Source organism: Hyla sarda, chromosome 5 (genome assembly GCF_029499605.1).
Source record: "Hyla sarda isolate aHylSar1 chromosome 5, aHylSar1.hap1, whole genome shotgun sequence".
NCBI lineage: Eukaryota > Metazoa > Chordata > Amphibia > Anura > Hylidae > Hyla > Hyla sarda.
The window spans coordinates 146,289,020-146,309,886 of NC_079193.1; the positions used below are offsets into that span (position 1 = coordinate 146,289,020).

At 41.5% G+C, this 20,867-nt stretch overlaps 1 protein-coding gene across 4 annotated transcripts in view; it reads left to right on the forward strand.

The window, feature by feature from the left end:
* Nucleotides 1-13,849: 13,849 nt before the first annotated feature.
* The window catches only part of AMPH (amphiphysin), a 176,930-nt gene continuing 169,912 nt past the window's right edge, over nucleotides 13,850-20,867 (forward strand). For all 4 annotated transcript variants that reach the window (XR_008844011.1, XM_056520461.1, XM_056520462.1 and 1 more), the window contains exon 1: nucleotides 13,850-13,998. Coding sequence is in view for 3 of the 4 variants with exons in the window: in XM_056520461.1 (XP_056376436.1) it covers nucleotides 13,930-13,998 (69 nt within the window). In the remaining variant the exon portion in view is untranslated. The remainder of the gene's footprint in view (nucleotides 13,999-20,867) is intronic.

Sequence of the window (20,867 nt, forward strand, 5' to 3'; positions counted from 1 at the left end):
ACTTAGTGGTAAAATTTTATGGTAACTTGCATCCTTTGTTGGTGAAAAATCCCCAAATTTGATGAAAAATAAGAAAATTTAGCATTTTTCTAACTTTGAAGCTCTCTGCTTGTATGGAAAATGGATATTCAAAATAAAAATGTTTTTTGGTTCACATATACAATATGTCTACTTTATGTTTGCATCATTAAAATTTATGAGTTTTTACTTTTGGAAGACACCAGAGGGCTTCAAAGTTCTGCAGCAATTTTGAAATTTTTCACAAAATTTTCAAACTCACTATTTTTCAGGGACCAGTTCAGTTTTGAAGGGGATTTGAAGCATCTTCATATTAGAAATACCCCATAAAAGACCCCATTATAAAAACTTCATCCCCCAAAGTATTCAAAATGACATTCAGTAAGTGTATTAACCCTTTAGGTGTTTCACAGGAATAGCAGCAAAGTGAAGGAGAAAATTCAAAATCTTCATTTTTTACACTTGCATGTTCTTGTAGACCCAATTTTTGAATTTTTGCAAGGGGTAAAAAGGAGAAAATTTTTACTTGTATTTGAAACCCAATTTCTCTCGAGTAAGCACATACCTCATATGTCTATGTAAAGTGTTCGGCGGGCGCAGTAGAGGGCTCAGAAGAGAAGGAGCGACAAATGATTTTTGGGGGGCATGTCACCTTTAGGAAGCCCCTATGGTGCCAGGACAGCAAAAAAAAACACATGGCATAGCATTTTGGAAACTAGACCCCTCAGGGAACGTAACAAGGGGTAAAGTGAACCTTAATACCCCACAGGTGATTCGCGACTTTTGCATATGTAAAAAAAAAAAAAAAAATTTTTTTACCTAAAATGCTTGGTTTCCCAAAATTTTTACATTTTTAAAAAGGGTAATAGCAGAAAATACCCCCCCAAAATTTGAAGCCCAATTTCTCCCGATTCAGAAAACACCCCATATGGGGGTGAAAACTGCTCTGCTGGCGCACTACAGGTCTCAGAAGAGAAGGAGTCACGTTTTACTTTTTTAAAGCAAATTTTGCTCTGGGGCCATGCTGCATTTAGGAAGCCCCTATGGTGCCAGAACAGCAAAAAAAAAAAAACACATGGCATACCATTTTGGAAACTAGACCCCTCGGGGAACGTAACAAGGGGTAATGTGAACCTAAATACCCTACAGGTGTTTCACGACTTTTGCATATGTAAAAAAAAAATATTTTTTTTACCTAAAATGCTTGTTTTCCCAAAAATGTTACATTTTTAAAAAGGGTAATAACAGAAAATACCCCCCAAAATTTGTAACACAATTTCTCCCGAGTACGGCGATACCCCATATGTGACCCTATACTGTTGCCTTGAAATACGACAGGGCTCTGAAGTGAGAGAGCGCCATGCGCATTTGAGGCCTAAATTAGGGTTTTGCATAGGGGTGGACATAGGGGTATTCTACACCAGTGATTCCCAAACAGGGTGCCTCCAGCCTCCACGGGGACGTCCCCGTACGTCCTTGGTCCTTAAGAGGTTAAGGTTAAAATGGGCTTGGTCCTTAAGCGGTTAAATAATGTAGTTGCTATGCTGCTTCCTCCTGTGGGAGGCCACTGACATTTATACAACTAATATGTTGGCCAGAAGCTTTGTTAGGATATGAAGATAAACAGGGCAGATTTGTTTAAGAGGTTACATTATGATTTTCTTTGGGTTAGGTTAGGGGGTATAATCTTTGCAGCAATGTTTTTTTATATACAGTAACACTGTACAGTAACATATTTCTATGGTTGGAATAATGAATATTTTATTAAATGTTACTATATTTGTGGTGAAAAGAATCACATTACAACCCACAAGGCTGTCATTGCTAAACTAATGGAAAACTGTATTCACTGCTTTCCATTTAGCCGTGTTTTATAAATGGAAAACTTTTTGCACAACATTTCACAGCGAAAATTCACATAAGGACAAAACTTTTAAAATAATTTTATTTTATTTAAAATCAGTCATTTTCTCCCAGTTTAAGCGAAAATAAAAATTTACCTACAATCCACAGTGCTTAATAGCGTAGTTTCCTTACATCCCTGTCTTCAGCACAACATATAGGGAATTTCTTTACTCAGTGAGCTTATAGAATTTTTAATATTTGAGCTCATCCCCTACTAGTGTAGCTGAGCATTTTTTTTCTCTCTGTAGAACAATTTTTTTTGTGATGCCTTTTGAGCTTAATCTAATACTTTTATTAAGCACTACATGCTTTATTGTCAATCCTAAGCAGAAAGGGCTTTCTGGGAGTCAGTTATTGGGGCACTAGTCCCTACCCCTCCTTAGAAATTTCCTGCTTAATCTCCATGTGTTGTACTGGTGACAGAAATATAAGGGAAGTGATGGTTTTATTAGGGTTTTCTGGGCTAATATGATCCTCAGGAGAGACCATCAATTGGCAGGGTGCCCATACGCGCAACCCCTGCCGATCAGCTGTTTAGTGCTCACCAGGTTACTGCAGCTTAGCTCTCGTTCAAGTAAACTGCGGAAGCTCAATTAACCAGATGTGGCTACAAGGCTGTAAACGGAGCCAACTTCTGGCTCTGTTCATTTTGTTATGCAGGCTTCAAACAGCTGATCGGCATGGGGCTGGATATGGGCACCCCACCAATCAGGGATTAATGGCCTATCCTAAGGAACATCTATCAATCATAGCAGCCCAGAAAACTCTTTGAAAACCAACACTTCTCTTATGTCCCTGTCAGCAGCACGACATGTATGGATTTACTCTTTGCTTGTACATATAACATAATGATGATAGAGCCTGTTATATATTACACAACTGGTCCCTAAAGGAAGTCAGGGATCACTTTCTACAAAAAATTACTAAAGCCCGGGGGAAAAAAAAAGCCCAGGGCACAAGATCCCTATTGCAGGGAGACTTCCCTAAAACTTGACTTTTAATGGTGCTCTCATAAAATAGTTTGTGACCAAAACATTAAAAACTCATGTCAAGGTCCACTGTAATCTGATAACTGTGAATGAGTTCACTAAGGTAATTGTATAGGGAACTGCAGTTTCCCTTTATCTAAGTGAACCTAGACAGATTTAAAACACTAACATTTGCCCCCCTCCACTAGTTTCGGCACTACTGCACCGTCCTCAGGAGGAACAATAGGCAAACCATTTGCCCATTGTTCCTCCTGAGGACAGTGCAGTAGTGCCAAAACTAGTAGAGGGGGGCAAATGTTAGTGTTTTAAATCTGTCTAGGTTCACTTAGATAAAGGGAAACTGCAGTTCCCTATACAATTACCTTAGTGAACTCATTCACAGTTATCAGATTACAGTGGACCTTGACATGAGTTTTTAACGTTTTGGTCACAAACTATTTCATGAGAGCACCATTAAAAGTTAAGTTTTAGGGAAGTCTCCCTGCAATAGGGATCTTGTGCCCTGGGCTTTTTTTGCCCCGGGCTTTAGTAATTTTTTAGCCTGTTATATAGTCACAGGTTCTGTTAAATGTGTTACCTATCCCATCAGCTTGCAGGGGGCAGAACATTCCACCTATGTTGTGCTGCTGAAGGGACTCATGGACACAAGGTGGGTAGTCTGACGAAAAAACTTCTATGGTCAGGGAGGGGGTAAAAAAATTAATCTGTTTCTTACCTTTCTCTTTCCCACCTTGCTGTTATAACAGAGCTCCTCTCCTTGCTGTCCGGCACTTTCAGGGTTGGTGACGTAATGTTCATCCAATCAGCAACCTCAGTGATGTCCTGCCTCAGCCGCTGATTGGCTGAGCGGGCATGTGACATGTGTTATATATATATTTTTACATATTTTTATATATCTTATACTTTTTTATTTAATTTATTTAGATTACACCATGTATTTATTTTTATCCCACGGGATAGACTCCCTTCTACTACATATATGTCTTACCATATGTATGTCTGATTATATTGTTAGTCACATACACAGTCACTCTCATATCTCTCCAAATATTTATTTACTGGTCCACAATATCAGTATATGGAATAAAATTATACAGACAGATACTACTTAGAACAAAACATGCCAATTAGGGACATTTTATGTTCCATAAATATTACAAATACATTTGAAAACCATTAATCCCCTAATCCCATATAGTGATGTACAAAAATTAATCACCCATGTCACACTCTCTTTCACCCATTCTTCTTTTTCTTATTTCTGCTCTAATATTCCATCTTTCTCTTTCTTTTTTTTTTTTTCTCTATTTGAATCTGTTTCACATTTTCCCCTCAATCCTTTCAAGGTGGGTCAGTCCACAGATTCCGGTTCGGAATTTGGGAACAACTCAACTAGTATAAATTCTTGCCAAAAACAGACTTGAATCATTATGACTACTGAAGAAGGACTAAGAAGTCTGAAACATGTCTAGTATGCACACACAGACCAACTGCGTTACCTTGGGCACAAGCAAACATCCCCATCACTAAGGAGAGACAAGCATCATCATAGTGCGCCATAGAGCCGAAATGCCGAAACATCCATCTAACAGCATCAGTTTTCTGCCTTGGGACAGTTTGCGGTCTCATCAGAGCTAGAGCTGCAACGATACAGGACTGAGATCGCTGACACAGGACCGGAGGGTGAGAGGTACCTAGTTGTTTCTTCTTTTTTCCCTACAGCGGAACATCTATACTAGTGTACAATCGCGGACAAGCCTGCAGTGCTTATGCAAAAGAAACTTGTGTTTTTTTACCCTTTCTTTTTCTCCCCAATGCGAATCGTGCATAAACAGACGAGTCACTCTGTTAGACTGTATACTTTTAATGCTATATACTTTTAATGCCTTTTATCATAATTGTATCTGATTGTATGTTTAGAACTGCATAGTGTGCAGTAATTAACGGAAGAAAAGCGTTAGGGCCCAGCGATCTCCCCACAATATCATTCTACCATTTTAACAAATAAATTACTAGTTCTTATCTCAACTGAGCTTTCTTTCCCTTGTTCTTTTTTTTCCAATTTTTTCTCCTTCTTCTTTTCTTCTTTATACCAGCTCTTTTCCCCTCATCTCACTCATGTACAGACTCACTGTACTAAATCCTATCAGTACCATCATTATCTATTAATCAGGCTCACCACTACAAACATCATTACATCAATCATCACATATAGCCTTCATAAATTATATTCTACATGTTTTTTAAAGGATTGCATACATCATCACACACAGGTCTAATTGATCATATTTCTTCCAGAATTCCACCCACAAATTTACTCAAGAGTACAGCTCCCATATCTGTGCTGTAAAAATAAACATATAAACAAATATTAATTTTATTATCTATTTTATTTCATTTATCAATTAACCATATATATTTTATTCAATTATTATTAAGCCTTCTCAAATATTAGACCTAGAGAACCAATCAAGTCTCTTTATTATTTATTGAAAATGATACAGCACATGATGTTGTGCTATGTGTAGGTTGTAATAGGGTAAGAAATCTTAAAGGAATATACCTTTCTAAGCAATTAAAATGTAATACCCCTTCAATGCAAAATTACGCAATTTTCTAATGCAACTTATGTATCACTTATTTATAGTTATGAGTAGAGATGAGCGAATCGAAGTTGACGAACCCGAATTCGTTACGAATTTCATGAAAAATTTGATTCGCAACGAATGCGAATATCGCCACGATTCGATCGCGCGGATCGCTTCATTAAACTCCATTTTACAGCGTTCCAGGCTATTGGAGACCTAAGATGAGCGAATCGAAGTTGACGGACCCAAATTCGTTACGAATTTCATGAAAAATTAGATTCGCCACGAATGCGAATATGGCCACGATTCGCTTCATTAAACTCCATTTTACAGCGTTCCAGGCTATTGGAGAGCTAAGATGGCGGATCCACATGTGAGTACATGGGGCAGGGGGTTATGGGAGGGCGGGAATGAAGGTAGGCGGGCTGACCCTGAATCATATGTGAGATGCAGCCTATCAGTGTTCACTGACCCCTGTGATGTCACAGCCCCTATATAATCGGCGGCCATCTTGCCTCTCTTCATTTCATCTATGCACTCAGATGGAGAGGACGGGACTGCGTGTGTGTGAATAGCTCATACCACAGCGTTACACTGCAACTGCTAGTCACATCAGCATTAGGGAAAGGCAGGAGTGCAGAGTGCTGTGCTGTTACACTGAGAAGGATCATTGATTGCTAAACCTCCTATTCACGTTATTGAGCATTGCAGCAGAGAGGGGCAGATAGCTGTCAGCTGCCTCATACAGATCTCCAAGCTGCCTGAACTTTCTGAAGCATCTTATCTCCTAATTTTTCAGCTCTATTGAGTTTTTTTTTTCTCCACAAATCTTCTGCTGCTCAGAATTGTGTGACAATTTGAGTGCAATTTAGGGTTTAATCCCTGGATTTTTTTTTTGTGGTGCTGCACTGTTGGGTCCTGCTGCTCTTCAGAAATACGTGATTGTTCAGTGGACTGTAGTGCATTTGTACCATTTTGTACCTGTTAATCTGTCAAGGGGCTACATACTGTGCAAGTCCAAACAATACTATTCACCGGCAGTTTTTTATTAAAAATAGTTTTTTCTGCGTATAGTTACGCATATTACTGCCCTCATCAGTGCATACCGCATAGGTACATCCAAGTATTGTACAATTTAGTACCTGTTAAGCTGTCAAGGTGCTCCATACCGTCAAAGTCCAAACAATAGTGTTTACCAGCTGGTGTTTTACAAAAATACAGTTTTTTCTGCGTATAGTTAGGCATATTACTGCCCTCATCAGTGCATACCGCATAAGTACATCCAAGTATTGTACCATCTAGTACCTGTTAATCTGTCAAGGGCCTACATACTGTGAAAGGACAGCCGTAAGTAATCACCTGCTGCTGTTCTAGACAAATACTGTTTAAAGAGTAGTGTAGCGTATTGTAATACCCTCATAAATGTACTAAGTATGTCAGGCAGAGAAGTGCCAGGACATGCACAGAGGAGTGGCAGAGGCCTAAATACTTCAGGCAGAGTTGGCAGCAGACTTGGGGCGAGTGGCAGAAGGAGTCGCAGCGAGAGGCCTGAGCTCCCGTTATCAGCCAGCGGTCGTGTCTCCACCAGCAACTCATCTGCCGTCGTCGATTGGTTAACACGCTCATCCACATCATCACAAGTGACATCTGACACCCCCAGTCAACAGTCGGTGGGTTCCTCAGACACAACCCTGAGTTGGCATGGCCCGGGAGCAGTCCCTGTCCTCCCATTGCCTTTGTCCTATGCTGTTCCCTCTCCTAAAGTAGTATCTTATGCTGTGGGTTCAGCTCCACTATTTACTGAGGACGATCTAATAGAGGACAGTCAGCAGCTACTGGACAGCCAAGAAGGGGAGGAGACATGCGCCGCTTGCTCCACTAGGCGGCCAAGTAGTGATGCGGAGAGACGTGGGTGGTGGTGTTGCAAGGGTTCAGGGTCCTGAAACAGACACTGTTGGGGAACCTGAGGAGGACGTCAGTGACGTGCACACACCTGTGGATGATGATGAAGCCGATCGCAATTGGGAGCCGGGTGCAGAAGGGGCTTCATCATCATCAGGAGAAGAAAGTTGCAGGTTGCCCTTGAGGCAGCAAGGCGGTAGCATGGTTGGCAGTCAGCGAGGTGGCAGGAGTGGAAATTCAGGAGCCAAACGTGCCCGGGGGAGACCACCTGCTTCGTGGGAGCCTACCTTACCGGGAGGTAGTGGAACAGGGGTTCCTGGAGTTGGCACCAGTAGCAGTCAATTAGTGCGGACTGCGGGTGGGAAAATCAGCTACTCGGTGGTGTGGAAGTTTTTCATAAGGCATCCGGAGGAGGTTCACGTAGCCACATGCAAGATCTGTCTGCAGAAGGTGAAGCGTAAAACTTGAGTCATTCTGCCTCTATAATGTCTGATTATGCTGCTGTCATATAAAACCGTAGTCATTCTACCACCACTAAATTGTCTTCTCATGCTGCTACTACATAAAAAAAAGATTATGAGCAAAACAAAGTTTTGGAGAATATTCAGCGAATATTGTTATTGACATTTTTAAAATATATTACTGTATTGTGTTGTTTCACCTTGAATGTTGCCCTCTTTATTCTTTACATCTTATGCATAAAAAATTCTAAGGATGTGTGCATATACTTACTCTCCTGATTTGGAGTGTAGGCCACAGAACTTGTAGAGGAATCCCCCTCCTCTTCATCCTGTGGTGGTGGGGGTGAGTGGTTTTGGCCACCTTGGGAGGGCCCTGTCTGCTCCTCCTCCGCCTGCGCCTCCTCCTGCTCCTGCGCCTCCTCCTCCTGCGCCTCCTCCTCCTGCTCCTGCGCCTCCTCCTCCATCATCTCCTCCTCTTCCTCCTCATCCGCCTGTCGCCTTGTACGCTTGGGGCGCACAGATGGTTGAGTAGCTCCTATAATAACATAATGTTCATAAAGTTAATAATAATTTCTTATAACCTATGCCAATTCTGTGTAGTCTGCTGTATTGTATATGGATACAAATTAATATACCATCATCCCATTGGTTAACTGTCTATATAAATAAAAGGGCCTGGCTGGCACTACGGGGGAATGAGTGTGAGCTGGGCTGTCACCATGGTAGAATGAGTTGTGTGTGTTTCCTTTGTATGATTCTGATGATCACAGTTGAAAAAGGGCCTGATGGGGTACACAGGATTACTATGACAACCCCGCGCCTGGCACAGGAATTAAGCGGTCATTGAGTTATAAAATACAACCCCTTCCCCTTTAACCCACCACACCACTTCACTTAAATTCCCGGGTTTAACTTGATTGACGTATGTCTTTTTTCAACTGTACTATGAATACCTTGGGTGGTGATATATGTTACCACAATCTGGGTGGTTACAGGTGGGGTCCTCATCTATAGTTAGCCCCTTGTCACCCCTTAAATAGTTAAAACTATTCAAATTCTAAGTGTAAATAATTAAATAAAGGTTCAAGGACCTTTGGAGGAAGTCAGGTGATCGCCCACCATGCATTGTAACGGTGAGTGACAGCTGACTCGGACCAATCCAAAACGGCCCTGCCCATATAAGGGAGCGGTGGCCATTAAGCGCTCTCTTTCCTCGTGGGCTGCTGATAGAGGAGGATCTGCACAGCTGTCGTCAGCAGTGACTAGGCCCAAGCCTTGCGGCAACGGCCATCTTACAGAACTGTGAGTTATTTCAATCCCCCTTAAGTCTGCAAGATCAACGGCTCTAAACAGACCCCTAAATCCGGACAGATCTCTGCATCATCCCTAATTCCAATAACCTCTTGGATAAGCTAATGGTCCGTGGCATCTGTCAATCACTGCCGTACTACATAGAGACTGTATTGCTAAGACTGTTGCTGTTAATTGGATGTACTGCAAGTACTTCAGTAAAGTTCATACAAATTCAAGTTCATCTCTATTGTGGACCTTCATTCATTTAAGCACGCACCTATCGTTTCTGGGAAGGGTGTCGATAGGACGAAGATTTACCTCAGTGTGTTGGCCCACACATTGGCGTCACGAGTGACAAGGGTTAAGTTAACCCCTCATCTACTGAAGCAACACCCCAACTACACTACACCTCCCAAGGCCTACCACAATTACATCTGCCCTTACATAACTGTCACCAATATCTCACCTGGGTGGAATTTTTCCCGCAGATGTCGGACCTGAGCCATGTTCCGGCGTTTCAGGTCCGACCACTTTTTTACAATTGCCATTTTTTCATGGCTACTTCCATTGACCTTCAGTAGTTCCCTTCTCAGGGAGCTTACGATCCGCTGTTTGTCAGTTTGGGATCTTGTGGAGTCTTATCCTCTTTGGAGGAAACGCTGCAAGATGAAGATACAAGTATATTATAACACTTTTGTTTAACCCCTTATGGACAGATGACGTAAATGTTTGGTCTAAAATCTGTCATGTGACCCCTGATAACACAGTGATGACTCTATGAGTACAGATAATGTAGTTGGTGTGACCTGCAGTCCTATGTAACACCAAAGATAACAGTGATAACTCTCTTAGTACAGATAATGTATAGATGTGACCTGCAGTTTTATGTAACACCACATATAACAGTGATAACTCTCTGAGTACAGATAATGTATAGATGTGACCTGCAGTCCTATGTAACACCACAGATAACACAGTGATAACTCTATGAGTACAGATAATGGAGTTGATGTGACCTGCAGTCCTATGTAATACCACAGATAACACAGTGCTCCAAAGTGAGAGCGCCATGCGCATTTGAGGACTAAATTAGGGAATTGCATAGGGGTGGACATAGGGGTATTGTACGCTACTGATTCCCAAACAGGGTGCCTCCAGCTTTTGCTAAACTCCCAGCATGCCTGGACAGTCAATGGCTGTCCGGTAATACTGGGGTGTTGTTTTGCAACAGCTGGAGGCTGCGTTTAGGAAACAGTGCCGTACAAGACGTTTTTCATTTTTATTGGGGAGGGGAGAGGGGCTGTGTAGGGGTATGTGTATATGTAGTGTTTTTTACTTTTTATTTTGTGTTAGTGTAGTGTAATGTAGTGTTTTTAGGGTACAGTCGCACGGGCGGGGGTTCACAGTAGTTTCCTGCTGAGAATTTGAGCTGCAGCGCAAATTTTGCTTCAGCTATAAACACACTGTAAGCCCCTGCCCATGTGAATGTACCCTCTACATTCACATTGGGGGAGAGGGGGGGATGCAGTGAGTTGCATGCAGGGAGTTGTAGTTTTGCAACAGCTGGAGGCACAATGGTTGCGAAACACTGAGAGTTTGTTACCTAACTCAGTGTTTCACAACCGGTGTGCCTCCAGCTGTTGCAAAACTACAACCCCCAGCAGGCATGGTCTGTCAGTGCATGCTGGGAGTTGTAGTTTTGCAACAGCTGGAGACACACTGTTTGGGAAACACTGCTATCTGATCTTATATCATAACTTTTAAACTAGTCTAAAATGCAGTTAAATATAATGAAATAACACTGGTGACATTACTTACACAAATCAGCAGTTTTTTCTCACTTGGTGAAAAGTTACTCCCCACCATCTTCGCTTCGCAGGGCAGCAGAAAATCGCGATGCGAAAAGCAACTGGCAAAGATCCAGGAAATGATCTCCGTTCTCGCATGATGTCATAGCGCGCATGCGCAGACGAGCGAAATTTCGCAATGAAAAAAAAACCTCCCGAATATCACAAATATTCGAATTTCACGAATATGGGACGAATATTCGTCCTCATATTGGCGAAATATCACGAATTTTAATATGGCATATGCCGCTCATCACTACTGGACAGCACTAAATGGAGTTTAATGAGGCGGTTCGCGCAATTGAATCGCAGTGATATTCGCATTTGTTGCAAATCGGATTTTTCCTAAAATTCATAACAAATACGGATTTGTCAGATTCTATTCGCTCATCCCTAGTTGTGTGTTCTGAATTAAAATTAGATTGATCTAAGGCAGGACTGCTACTCAGCCAGTTCAGCACCTTGGACAGCTACATACACAGTTGACATAATCTTAAAGGGACTGTATCACCTAGATATCTTTACCGATTATAGCCAGATACTTAAACATGTTTTTAAAATTTTGTGATATAATCTGTTAAAAAAGAAATTGTACATCATTATGGGAGCTGCCATTTTGTCTGTGCATTTAGCAAGCAGACCTCTAGCATTTAGAGGTCTGCTTTACAGCAGGACCCATGGGTACAATCTTCATATACACATTGCATGCCTTCTGCAATAATATAACCGCTTTATGACACATGATATATATATATATATATATATATATATATATATATATATATATTGATACATACACACACACACATTGTGTGCACGAACAGTAACTATGAAGTTAGCTCAGGAGCTGAGATTGCTTTATACCTTCATACCTGGCCTTCTTTATAGCATAGTTGGGACTCACTGCTAGTCATGGATATTATGCTGTTGTCCATCATTTAACCCTTTTGATGCTATTGATCAATGCTGTTCACAGCATTTAAAAGGCTACAATGTGCTGCTGGTTGGTTCCGGGGCTAATCAGGACCTGCGCATTGCAGTGGTCCCGATCACCTAAGATGGCGGCTGGAGGCCTTCTGAAGACCTTGTTGGCATAGCCACCGGTTTCACTGTACAATGCTATAGAATTGTAAATAAAAAACATAAACATATTTGATTTCTGCACATGGTATAACATAAACATATTTGATATACCATGTGCAGAAATGTTAGAGCTGTTTAAATATAATGGTAATGAAAGTGAAGGTTTTTTTCAATTTGACCTTACTAATCCCTTTTTTTTTTTGGTGGGAGGGGGGCTTTGTCATAGATTTTATGGTAAAATGAGTAATGTCATTACTAAGTACAATTGTTGACACAAAAAAGTGGCCCTTTAGGTGAAAAATTGAAGGACTTGTTGCTGTCATAAGTCGATGAGGAAAAAATGGAAATTGGCCTTGTTTTGAATGGGTTAATATACACAATAGATATAATCTGTTATAAGAAGATAATGGGTAAATATGCATCTGCATATTTTCATCACTTGCCTACTGCAATTATTAACCTATAGAATAATAGACATTATCTTTGATATGATAGATTAGATAACAGATAGGTGTGCGTCTTCATATTTTCATTACTTGTCTACATCAATAATTTAAAGGTTCACCTGAAAAAATTTAACATGTTACCACAGGATACATGGTAAATATATGATCACTGAGGCTCTGCAATTTGGAACTGTAAAGGTACATCCACATGTGCATATTTTCTTCTGCAGATTTGCTGTAGCAGATTTTACTATCCAGCAGCAGATCTGCATAAAAAATGCGCACATGTGAATGAACCCTTATAGTTATAGGTGTGGGTATTTGCATTCAGACCATCAGATATTATACATTTATGACTTAATATGTGGATAGGTAATAAATACACTGCTCAAAAAAATAAAGGGAACACTAAGATAACACATCCTAAATCTGAATGAATGAACTAATCGTATAAAATATTTCAAACATCCTGCACAGTGTTGGGCTGTAAGCACAACCCCCACTTGTGGACGTCGGGCCCTCATACCACCCTCATGGAGTCTGTTTCTGACCGTTTGAAAGGACACATGCACATTTGTGGCCTGCTAGAGATCATTTTGCAGGGCTCTGGCAGTCCTCCTCCTGCTCCTCCTTGCACAAAAGCAGAGGTAGTGGTCCTGCTGCTGGGTTGTTGTCCTCCTACGACCTCCTCCAAGTCTCCTAATGTACTGGCCTGTCTCCTGGTAGCGCCTCCATGCTATGGACACTACGCTGACAGACACAGCAAACCTTCTTGCCACAGCTTGCATTGATGTGCCATCCTGGATGAGCTGCACTACCTGAGCCACTTGTATGGATTGTAGACTCAGTCTCATGCTACCACTTGAGTGAAAGCACTGCCAGCATTCAAAAGTGACCAAAACATCAGCCAGGAAGCATAGGTACTGAGAAGTGGTCTGTGGTCACCACCTGCAGAACCACTCCTTTATTGGGGGTGTCTTGCTAATTGCCTATAATTTCCACTTGTTGTCTGTTCCATTTACACAACAGCATGTGAAATTGATTGTCAATCAGTGTTGCTTCCTGAGTGGACAGTGGGATTTCACAGAAGTGTGATTGACTGGGAGTTACATTGTGTTGTTTAAGTGTTCCCTTTATTTTTTTGAGCAGTGTATGTTTTATAGCATAGCTCTTTTAATACACAGATTCCATGATAGATAAATAGATATTGAATGAGATTATTTGTAATACTTGAGTTGTGTTCTTGTGCTACCTCCTCATCTTGTGTCTTCTCATCCCATCTCTCCTCTTCTGCCCACATTGCAAGGCTCCTCCTCTTCCCTCCCCTCCCTTCTCATTCTCTCTCAGCCTCCAGGCTCCATCTGATTCCTCTCACTTGACTCCCTGGACCAGCAGCCATGGCTGATATGAAAACAGGCGTCTTTGCTAAAAATGTCCAGAAAAAGCTCAGCAGGGCTCAGGAGAAGGTAAGTGCTCATGGACATATCTGTGTGCTGCCTGTCAGTGTGATAGAAAGAATAGGGCAGCTCTGCTCAGCTGTGTAGTGTAGAGCAGCATCTCCCTGCTATAGTAGTACCATGCAGGCCCTCATATACAGTGTACTGTGGTTATGGCTTCTTATATATCTGAAGCATCAGTAGGAAAGGAAACAGTCTCTATAGATGACGTAGAAGGAATAAAGGCTTTCTACACCTCTGATGGTTCCAGCTAACAGCTTGCAGCCCTTCTGGTGTCATGTTGAAGGGGGAGGGAGTGTCTGTGTGTAGCTCTCTAGGCACTCAAGGGTTACTTGCAATGCAGCAGCATCAGGGGCTAGGGGAATATATTGCAAGGCTGCACTGCTAGCAATGGTGGGAGGGAGTGCATGGTGCAGATAGAAAGCTCTTACACAAGGTCGAGGTGCTGCAGAACTGCATGGCCAGGACTGCAAAGCAAGGGATATCCCAGGATCTGCTTCCTGCAATGTCTTCAGCTCTTCTCTCATATTCCAAGTATCATCACATTAAATAATGACCGTGAAAGTGGACGTATTCAATCCATGTATACACCAGATGGATACATTCAATAGTTTTTATTTATTTATTATTATTTTTTTATTTATTTGTTTATTTATTTATTTATAACATGGTTGTCAAGGTCATATAAATTGTAAAAATTGTGTTGTTGCCAGCATGGAATATTGTACGTTCGGAATCATCTGGATATTTACTTTATTCTATAGCCATTTACTAATATTACATTATGTTCCTAATGATAATCCCGGCATTGGACTTTTCTTACTATACTTTTTATTATATTTTTACAATACTTTTCTTACTATACCTCTATACGATACTATACTGTATGCCGGTGTTTCCCACCCAGGGCGCCTCCAGCTGTTGCAAAACTACAATTCCCAGCATCTGTCCGGGGATGTTGGGAGTTGTAGTTTTGCAACAGGGTTGTAGACTCTGTCTCATGCTAGCACTAGAGTGAAAGCACTGCCAGCAAGTGACCAAAACATCTGCCAGGAAGCATAGGAACTGAGAAGTGATCTGTGGTCACCACCTGCAGAACTACTCCTTTACTGGGGATTTCTTGCTGATTGCCCATAATTTCCACCAGTTGTCTGTTCCATTTGCACAACAGCATTTTTTTCTTACTATACTTTTTATTATGTTTTTACTATACTTTTCTTACTATACCTCTATATGATACTATACTGTATGCCGGTGTTTCCCACCCAGGGCGCCTCCAGCTGTTGCAAAACTACAATTCCTAGCATTCGGCTGTCCGGGAATGTTGGGAGTTGTAGTTTTGCAACAGGGTTGTAGACTCCGTCTCATGCTAGCACTAGAGTGAAAGCACCGCCAGCAAGTGACCAAAACATCTGCCAGGAAGCATAGGAACTGAGAAGTGGTCTGTGGTCACCACCTGCAGAACTACTCCTTTACTGGGGATTTCTTGCTGATTGCCTATAATTTCCACCAGTTGTCTGTTCCATTTGCCCAACAGCATTTTTTCTTACTATACTTTTTATTATATTTTTACTATACTTTTCTTACTATACCTCTATACGATACTATACTGTATGCCGGTGTTTCCCACCCAGGGTGCCTCCAGCTGTTGCAAAACTACAATTCCCAGCATCCCCGGACAGCCTTCGGCTGTCCGAGGATGCTGGGAGTTGTAGTTTTGCAACAGCTGGAGGCACCCTGATTGGGAAGCACTGCTGTATGCTAATAACTGCAGCCCAGTAACTTGTGCAGTAAGTTTCTCCTATAGTACATAGATGTAAGATAAGGAAGAATCTATAAAATATAAACGTGGGTACAGGGAAATACATTGTGACACTTTTGGATCTTTCCGGTAACATGTTTTTGTGAATTCACTGGTGCCTTTCTATTGGGCGTTACATCTACTTTATCTCCAGGGCTTTTGTTTTGGGGAAATTTAGGCCAAATGGCAGCACAATGGGCTGAGTGCTGCTGTAGAAAGATTACATCTGTCATTGTGATTTGTTGGAGCAGATAAACAATCTGCTGTCACTTGTCTCCACCCCCACACATGCACATGTTCAATGCAGTAAGAGGATTGTGTCCCTGTTAACCTTTTCACTGATCCACTGACGGTAGTGGTGTCACTATTCTGGGTGTAGTTAGTGATTGTCACAATAATCTTGGGGTGGCCACATACATTAGGCTGCATTCACACCATGTTTTTGTAATACAGTTCCCGTATCAGGTTATTGATGAAAACGGATTCCTCAAAACCTGACTAAACTGTATCAAAACGTGTGTACAAATTTTAACCCGTATACAGTTAAAAAACGTATACGGTTTAAAAAATGATGTCCGGTTGTATCCATTTTTTAAGAAAAAAAAGTGTACGTTTTTAACTTTTCGCTCCATAATGAATAAAGTTTCACTTGTTTGGTTGAAATTCCAAGAAAAAAAACAGTGCAAAGTAAAAAACCGTATGGTGAAAACCAGATGGAACCGTACGCACATACGATTCCCATTCTGTACGGTTCCCATTGACTCCCATGTTTAAAAAAACGTATACGGTTTAATACAGTTTTTCACCCGGACCAAAAACCTTGGTAGACCACGATTTTGGATACAGGAAAAAAAACTGACAAAACCTTACAGGATAAAAACGGACACAACCTGATGCATCTTTATGAATACGGTTTTCAATGGAGAGTCAATGCATACGGTTTCCAATACGGTTTCATACGATTTTCACATAGAAAACGTTTACGGGAACTGTATTGCACAAACGTGGTGTGAACCCAGCCTTACATAGCAGTACAGTAGATTGATAAATGATTGTTTTGCAGACACACATTTGAGTCCATATGGGTCATTACGGTCATTCATCTGGACATACATGATCAATGACACTGGGCCAAAGAGGATCTTTCGAGGAAGGATCTAGGAACCTTCTTTCACATAAAGATCTCTTGTGCACTGGTGACTATTAAACAAAAATTCCAAACATGGTTGACTTCATACCAAATAGTGGTCTATCACTACAAAAAGTATTTGTTATAAAATTTGGAACTTTTTTGTTTAATTTTAATTTTTTTAATTGACCATTTCCATGAACTTTCTACTTCTGATGTATATGGGCACCATAAAGGGGTACTCCGGTGGAAAACATTTTTTTTTTTTTTTTTTATAAATCAACTGGTGCCAGAAAGTTAACCAGATGTGTAAATTGCTTCTATTAAAAAAATCGTAATCCTTCCAGTACTTATTAGCTGCTGAATACTACAGAGGAAATTCTTTTCTTTTTGGAACACAGAGCTCTCTGTTGACATCACAAGCATAATGCTCTCTGCTGACATCTCTGTCCATTTTAGGAAGTGTCCAGAGCAGCATATGTTTTCTATGGGGTTTTTCTCCTACTCTGGACAGTTCTTAAAATGGACAGAGATGTCAGCAGAGAGCACTGTGCTTGTGATGTCAGCAGAGAGCTCTGTGTTCCAAAAAGAAAATAATTGTCTTTGTAGTATTCAGAAGCTAATAAGTACTGGAAGGATTACGATTTTTTAATAGAAGCAATTTACAAATCTGGCAATGTAGAAAAAAAGATGGCACTCACCCGGTGAATGGACTTGCATCAAATGATCTCACGAAGCACAGAAGTGCGAGACAGCTGTAACCACCTGCATGCTGGTTCTCCCGGCGTCCTTGCCCGCTTTACCAGCCTGAACGCTAACGCTGCCATGCACATGCACTTTGGTTGGCAAGCACGTAATAAAAGTCATCCTTGCAAGTCCATTCATCGGGTGAGTGCCATCATTTCTTCTACATTGCCATGTTGTAAGAATTCTTCTTTCTCTGCAAGATTGAGTACCATCCCTAGGACTATATCCACACTTGCACTTCAATTGCGGATTTATGTTCACTCCCTGTATAGCAGTGCCGGATAGTGTTTCTACTTGGATAATTTACAAATCTGTTTAACTTTCTGACACTAGTTGATTTTAAAAAAAACATTTTCCACCGGAGTACCCCTTTAATCTTCCTCAGCTCTCTGGAAACCAATATCTGCTTTAATCTCAAGCCAGGCAGAAATGTGCAGTTCATGGATAAAAGGAATCTTATTCTTTGTATTCTGTTACTTCCTGAAAATCACTACCGTATTTTTCGTCATAAAAGACGCTCCGGCATATAAGACGCACCTAATTTTATAGGATAAAAATCCATAAAATAAAGATTCTGAACCAAATACAATGTAAAGTATAGGACAGGGATCTTCAACCTGCGGACCTTCAGATGTTGCAAAACTACAACTCCCAGCATGCCCGGACCGGGCATGCTGGGAGTTGTAGTTTTGCAACATCTGGTGGTCCGCAGGTTGAAGACCACTGGTATAGGAGGTAATATTCACGTGTCCCCGCCGCTCCGGACCCGTCACCGCTCGTCACCGCTGCCCTGGATGTCGCCCTCCATCGCTGTCGCCGTGGCCCCGTCGCTCCGGAACGTCTCTGCTGCCCGATATCCTCGCTCTCCGTCGCCGCCATGACCTCGCTACACACGCCGCTCCTATTGGATGACGGGACGGCGTGCGCGACGATGCAAGGGATCCCGGCATGGAGCAGACACCGAGGAGGCAGGTAAGGTCCCTCCTGGTGTCCTGTAAGCTGTTTGGGATGCCGCGATTTCACCGCGGCGGTCCCGAACAGCCTGACTGAACAGCCGGGTTAGTGTTATTTTTGCTTCAGACGCGGCGGTCAGCTTTGATCGCCACGTCTGAAGGGTTAATGCAGGGCATCACCACGATTGGTGATGCCCTGTATTAGCCACAGGTCCCGGCCGTTGATGGCCGCAGGGACCACCACGATAGGACAGGTATTTGCCGTATAAGGCGCACCAACTTCCCCCCCCCCTCCCCCCCAGTTTTGGGGAAGAAAAAGTATGTCTTATATGGCGAAAAATACGGTATATACACAGTAGCTCTGTTTGACCATTTGGTACTTCTGGTTAAGTATACAGATAGGCATGTGCTTATATACCATGATGGCATATAGACCAACACTGCATGCATTCTATCTCTACTGCTTGATTATTGTGTCAGTCTTTACTGTAGTTCTAGCATTGTATTCATGGATCAAGTCTATCAGGATAAACAGTGCAAAAGCTTCTATCTTAGAACAGAGCAGGAAAAAGAGGTTAGTATGGTGAATATTTTTTTGCACAACATATGGATCATCAGTAAGCAATTTGGTTAATATCAGCCATCTATATTCACTCTTTAATCTTTGTACAGTACTGTAGTTCCCAGTGTGTGAAGCTAATCCCTGTGTTATAGATCTAGGAACTAATCAGATATAACATTAACATTATAACACAGAAGATATCAATGCTGTATAATGAACTAACAAGCCATTATCCTGGATACACACTAGCAGCAAATGAACACGTACTATGTGGATAAATAATGGCAAGAGATATTTGTTGTGAAATAAGACATTAAAGAGCCATTTATTACAGCTATGCCATGCATGAGTAACCCCGCCATCTGCCCGCACTGTCATTAGATATGTCCCGTTACACAGCGTCTTTCTTTCCTCACCTTCAGACTTGAACTACTGTATGTCAGATCTCTGTAGCAAATATTGTGTCCTATCAATGGTTACCCTTATCAGAGAAAACCTGACCCACGTGAACTGAAAGGCATGCTTAGTTTTCACCCTGAAATAACCCTAAGTATTTTTGTTTAAAACTTTGACATGAATGGGTACTTTATCTGGTGACTAAACTTATAGAGATGTCTTGTAAAGGAAACTCCTTTTTCGCCATAAATCCATCTTCCCTAACCAATTGGGGGAGCCATGTCACTGGGTTCATTTACAAAAGGTGAGAGCAGCTGTCTATCATGGCTTATATAGGGGTGTTCTAATTTAATGACCACCCTCTAACAATGTAGAGGGTGGTCATCAAATTAGAACACCCCTCTATAAGCCATGATAGACAGCGGCTCTCACCTTCTGTAAATGAACCCAGTCTACATCCATATGCATTAGTAGTCCTGATTAAGACTCCAGCTCATATAACATTCCTTATGTCTTTATACATACAGACAATATCCAAGCCTTCTGCCCCCTGCTTCTTTGTAGTTTTTTTTTTACTGTTCTGGTGCATTTTATGCCTATTACTGTGAGGGTGCAAAATGTTCTTTACTGTCATAGAAATTAAAATTAAAATAATAAAAACTTTAAAGGGATATTCCAGGGATTTTTTTTTTACGTAACTATGCTACAGGGGGTGTAAAGTTAGTGTAGTTCATAATATAGTGTCTGTACCTGTGTGTGACGGTTTTCTCACAATTCTTCTGTGATTTTTCACCTCATTATTTATTTTTACCAGCATACAAAATGACTGTTGTCTCAGATTTTTCCCAGGTTGCAATGCGGCCGAGACCTGACTCACTAGTCAGCTGATGACAGGGAGCCTGTCTGCTTCAATGGGTGGAGGGATCGCTTGGTGGGAGAGAGATCAATCTGCAACTAATGCAACAGCTGGAGGCACCCTGATTGATTGAAAACCACAGGTCTTTTGAATTGATGCAGCTCATTTATGTTTCAATGGGTGGGGTGGCTGATGTGTGGGAGGGAGGAAAATGGAATTGTGGGATTTGTAGTCAAAAAAAGAAAAGTCAAACAGGAAATGCCAGTTCACAAAAAGCTAGCCACAGTGTTATGGTAATCTCACAACATAGTCATTTAGCCCCAAGACAAGCGCAGATCCTTCCTAAGCATGTCCATTACTGCCTGCCAGGTACATACTAAAATCACCTTATGGTGAATAACCCCTTTAACTCGCCTTCCTCCACTCCCCTCTAG